Source organism: Vanderwaltozyma polyspora, genomic scaffold (assembly GCF_000150035.1).
Source record: "Vanderwaltozyma polyspora DSM 70294 KpolScaffold170 genomic scaffold, whole genome shotgun sequence".
Lineage (NCBI taxonomy): Eukaryota > Fungi > Ascomycota > Saccharomycetes > Saccharomycetales > Saccharomycetaceae > Vanderwaltozyma > Vanderwaltozyma polyspora.
The window spans coordinates 1-4,904 of NW_001834453.1; the positions used below are offsets into that span (position 1 = coordinate 1).

General features: G+C 30.8%; 3 protein-coding genes across 3 annotated transcripts; 1 reads left to right on the forward strand and 2 right to left on the reverse strand.

The window, feature by feature from the left end:
• Window positions 1-294, reverse strand: Kpol_170p1 (uncharacterized protein; the record flags this gene model as incomplete). Its single annotated transcript, XM_001642133.1, has 1 exon — window positions 1-294. A coding segment is annotated over one exon (294 nt), but the record flags the coding sequence as incomplete, so codon positions are not given.
• Window positions 295-920: 626 nt separating this feature from the next.
• NUP85 (Nup85p) lies at window positions 921-3,140 on the forward strand (the record flags this gene model as incomplete). The annotated part of the gene is made up of 1 exon (XM_001642134.1): window positions 921-3,140. One exon carries the CDS (start codon window positions 921-923, stop codon window positions 3,138-3,140), a length of 2,220 nt encoding a protein of 739 aa, XP_001642184.1.
• A 151-nt stretch (window positions 3,141-3,291) lies between these two features.
• On the reverse strand, window positions 3,292-3,777 carry Kpol_170p3 (V-type proton ATPase 16 kDa proteolipid subunit; the record flags this gene model as incomplete). Its single annotated transcript, XM_001642135.1, has 1 exon — window positions 3,292-3,777. The coding sequence occupies one exon, from the start codon at window positions 3,775-3,777 to the stop codon at window positions 3,292-3,294; it is 486 nt and encodes a 161-aa protein (XP_001642185.1).
• Between the last annotated feature and the right edge of the window lie 1,127 nt (window positions 3,778-4,904).

The window sequence follows — 4,904 nt, forward strand, 5'->3', positions numbered from 1 at the left end:
GATGGGGAACAATTTCAAACTTTTAAATAATTTTTTTTTGGTCCTCTCATCATTGATTTTAGTCCACATAGTATTAAATATTGACCAAATTCTATAATCAATTTTAAAATTAATTAGCCTTTGATCGTTCCATCTATCTTGGATCAATTCAAGTATAAAACTTTCCTTATTAGGAAAGTAAAATTCTAATTTATCGATCTTAGAGACAATATTAACAATATCATCGGTATTTCTACCTTTTGAACGTAATAATTTGGTTACTTCCTCTGAATTTTTTGGCAACTCTGTAACCATTATACCCAAAAATTAAATTAATCTAATTTACTGATGCAGCTACTTCTACTATATCTTTTTTCTTATATTACCTTTATGAGATGAGATTCTTGAATTAATCTTTCTCTTCTTGTTCTCCTCCACCGATAAACAAATCAATCAACAGTACATATATCGATATATCTCCAACGTCTTCAAATATAGCACCTAAATCAATAGAACTTGAACCCTGAATATCTTTATTCAGACCTTCTCCTTCAATATATTTAATGTAATGAGTTTTGTTATCTTCTGATTTTTGGAAAATCGATGAGATGAGCTTTGAAAAAAATTGTTGATGTAATTTTTTACATGGACCTCGAAATTTTTACACATTCTATAACGATCAAAAAGAAAAAAAAGAATTGTGAAATATTTCAATACATTGACAGAACAGAACAACATTAAAAGGAAGATTTGATATTTATAACTTTGAGAATCAGATCATCTAAGTGTGAGCTGTGTGGGGTGGATTGGCATTGTTTAGTTATATGCTTTTTGTAGTCGAAGGATTTGATAATTTGATTTGAAAAGAGGAAAGATAACCTAACAATACCAATATTAACTATAAATACAAATATAAAAATAAAAATAAAAATAATAAAAAGATGACGGAAACATTGGATAATACCCAGGATTTGTTGATGGATGTTGATAAATATAACTTTTGGGAAGTTGAAGGAGAAGATGCAGCAGGTGAAGTCAATTCAAAAGATATGGATATGGTTGGTGTTGATGAAAAATCTGGAGCACCTGTTTTCAGATTGACAGATAATAATGATGAACAGCCATTAAATGAAAATGAAAATGGTAATTTTAAATTCAAGATGAATACAATTGCAACAGAAAACATGGCATATCTAACTGAAAAAGATAAATATAAACTCTATCCTTCAAAGGTTCCAGGTTATGATAATAGCAGGGAATATTCAAGTTATGTTTCAAAAGTATTTGAATTATATAATGATTTAGATGAACATAGGGTATATTCTGCCCCTACAATTGGTATTATAAACAAGTCATATGCAAGGGAACATAATTACGTATTGAACGTTGCATTTGAAAGTTTTGTTACAGAGTTAAACTTTTTCATTGAATCAATTAAAAATGATCCAAACTTAATTAATAGAGTTTTACAACTAGAAGAATCTATCACTATATTAAATTGTTTAAAGACTATTCATTTCACATTTGATTCCTTGCAAAATGAAAGCGATTCAAGAGAACAATTTGTTAATTCATTAATAGATTGGGTAAATCGTTCCGATGGTGAACCAAAGGAAGAATATATTGAACAAATATTTACTAGGAATGACAACATTGAAGTATTTAATACTCTACAATTTTGGAAATTAGTTAATAAGTTACTTCTACGAGGCTTATTTGAACAAGCACTAGGTTGTTTAGAGAGATCAAAAATAATGGACTTTTTAAAATCTCAATGTGAAGTATCAGCTAATATATTGGGCGACGCAATTGCATTATTAGAACAGTATCCAATAGATTCATCTGAAACATTTAGAGAATGGAAATTTATGGTGCTGGGATTGCAACAAACCTATAGTAACTCAAATACTAAGATAACGGGCGAATTAAGAGATTATATCGAAGATACATTATTGTTAATCGGAGGTAATCAATCAAAATTGTTACAATATTCATCGACTTGGTACGAAGCTTATGCCAGTTTTTATTTATATTATATCCCTACTTTAGAATTATCCCATGATTATTTGGAATTGGCATTAAGCACACATCCTCTAGATCTAACGAAGAATTGGGAACAAGCATGCGTCAATATTATTAATAATAAAATATATTCTATTCTACCTGTGTTGGAGTCATTAGATTTGTGTACAGCAGCTACAACAGCAGCATTATGCGAAGCCAAGGGTATTTTAGAGAATTTTCTGGATGACGATACAAAAACCTTCAAGGGCAATGTCGATAAATTGGTTACACCAGTTCACGGAATGGCCTCATATCTCTTAAATCAATTTGCATTTGAATTATGTTCTCAGGAAGAAAAGACACTATGGCCTGTTGCAATAGGTTTAATCAGTATCTCGCCCTTTGAATCAGCATCTGTAAAGAGAACAACGATATCTGAAGTCCTTCCTCGCTTCCCATTTTCTACAAATGATGATATTGAATGGATGTTAGCCGTCTGTGCAAAATGGAGATTACCAAAGATAGCAAAAAAGATATACAAAATTCTTGGTTCTAAATTACAAGCTGAGGGAAATGTAATTGAATCTATGACCAATTTCAGTAAAGCTGGAGAATTTGACATAGTGAAAAATCAATCGTGGTTACTTTTTGAAGAGGCGGTTTTTAAAGGTGAACCGTTAGATGATGTCGTATTGAACTCAGTTATTACAAATAATTCGAACAATATTATTCCGGGTGAATTATTAGATAGTCTTGTTACCAATGCGATGAGACAGACTTTATCACCATATGCTGTTTTATATGAATTTTTCCAAGCGAAGTTTGCCGGTGAATGGGAAAAGAGTCTACAATTACTATTAGCACTTTTGGAATTTGAATTTTTGCCAAAACACTATTTATTGCTATTATTAACAAAGTTTTTATTCCCATTGTATTTGAATGTAGATAATGTCAAAATGGATGAAAGTTCGATATTACGTTCAATCAATTGTATTAATAAGAAGCTTGACTGTGAGGATGACAAATCTAAAAAAATGTATGAGGTTGTTTTAGAAAAACAACCTTCCAAATTCAAGATTCTTCCCGCTGACCTATCTCAGTTTAGCAATATGGTAAGAGAAAGATTGAGTATTAAACTTTGCCAAGAATTCATGTAATGATAAGTAAATAAATATAATCTATAAATGTCATCCAACTTAATAAATATATACTAATTTAGTCATTATTGCAAAAATTTATCCTTTTGTTGTGATTGAACTATTTATCTAATTAGTCTTTTCAATTAATTTATATATTTATGTATGTATATTAACATATAACGTCTTGTGTGGCTCTTGAGTTCAGTAGTAAAGCTACAATTAAACCATATAAACCTAAAACTTCAGCAAAAATCAAGATTAAGATCATACCAACGAATAATCTTGGTTGCTGTGCAGTACCTCTAACACCAGCATCACCTACAATACCAATAGCAAAACCAGCAGCTAATCCACTTAAACCAACTGATAGACCAGCACCAAGTTGAATAAACCCAGTATATAGGGCTTGTTTTTGAGTTAAAGAAGAAGATATCAAGACTGATACCACTAACCCATAAATGGCAATAATACCAGCCATAACAACAGGAACAACATTTTTAATTAATAAATCAGGTCTTAATACACAAGTTGCACAGATACCAACACCTGATTTAGCAGTACCATAAGCTGCCCCTAAAGAGGTGAAAATAATTGATGCTGCACAACCAATAGCACCAAAAAATGGTGCATATACTGGACAAAGATCAGTACTCATTTCAAATAGCTGATTTACTCTTGACACGTATCTTAAATCTAGTAATTAGTCACTAAACTTAACTATATCGTTTTCTTGATTCGAACAATTCAAATCAATGCAATCAAACAACTTTCTAGTATTGCTATTTTTTGGTAATCTAATATAAAATCAACAATTAGACTAAACGAAAGCACAAATATATATATAGATATATATATATGGATATATGTATGTGTATGTTTGATTATTTAAAATAAGTTATACCCCCCTCACATAATTAAACTAGAAGATATTTGATTTTAATCTTTAAAGCTTTAAATAACTTTTTTTTTCCATTGTCATTATTTTTTCAAATTTGCTTTTAAAGGCTTTAAATTCTGATATTGCTAAAGCGTGGGTACTAAAAAGATGATGATAATGATATTGAGTTTAAAGTGATGTTAAGGAAGATTTTAAATGTCAGTAAATAATATTCTTTATTATGAAGGGTATTATGGGTACTTTTGGGATTGTTTTAGCAAGTATGTTTTATTTACAAATGATTACTTGCAATGACTGTTTTTTAAGTTTGTTGCAGGTGGCAATGCATTAAAGGCCACTGTTCTCTTCACCTTAAAGATAAGGTAATTGGGTAAACGCAAATACACTCTTTAATTTGATTAGGTTATCAAGACACCAAATTATCAGCAGGACAGTTTATTTTACTTTATTTTATTCTTTCATATTATATAGATTATATAGAGAGGGAGAGATATACCAAGAAAAGGAGTATGGGAGGGAGAGGGAGAGTGACTTCATTTTCTGGGATGGGTATAATCTCATCAAATGGTCTGTAAGCTGAACTAAAAATCCAAGAATCCAAATAACAACTGTCTTGAATCAAAACTAACAAACGGCACATTCCTGAACATTCAATTTTGGCACTATCTTCCGGAAGCAAACATGAAATATCAGCCAAGGATCTAAACGCTTCCCGCCCACGGGTTCTGATTGAATCCCAGGATGGATTGTACCAGGGATTGCAATGGGGAATAATTTAAAGATTCCTGGAAAATTCCTGGAAAAAAAACTAAGGTGTTCCCAAAAAAGAAACCCTTTTAAACTTTTTTCACCAGGCGCAAAATATACCCCTTTTAAACCCGAAA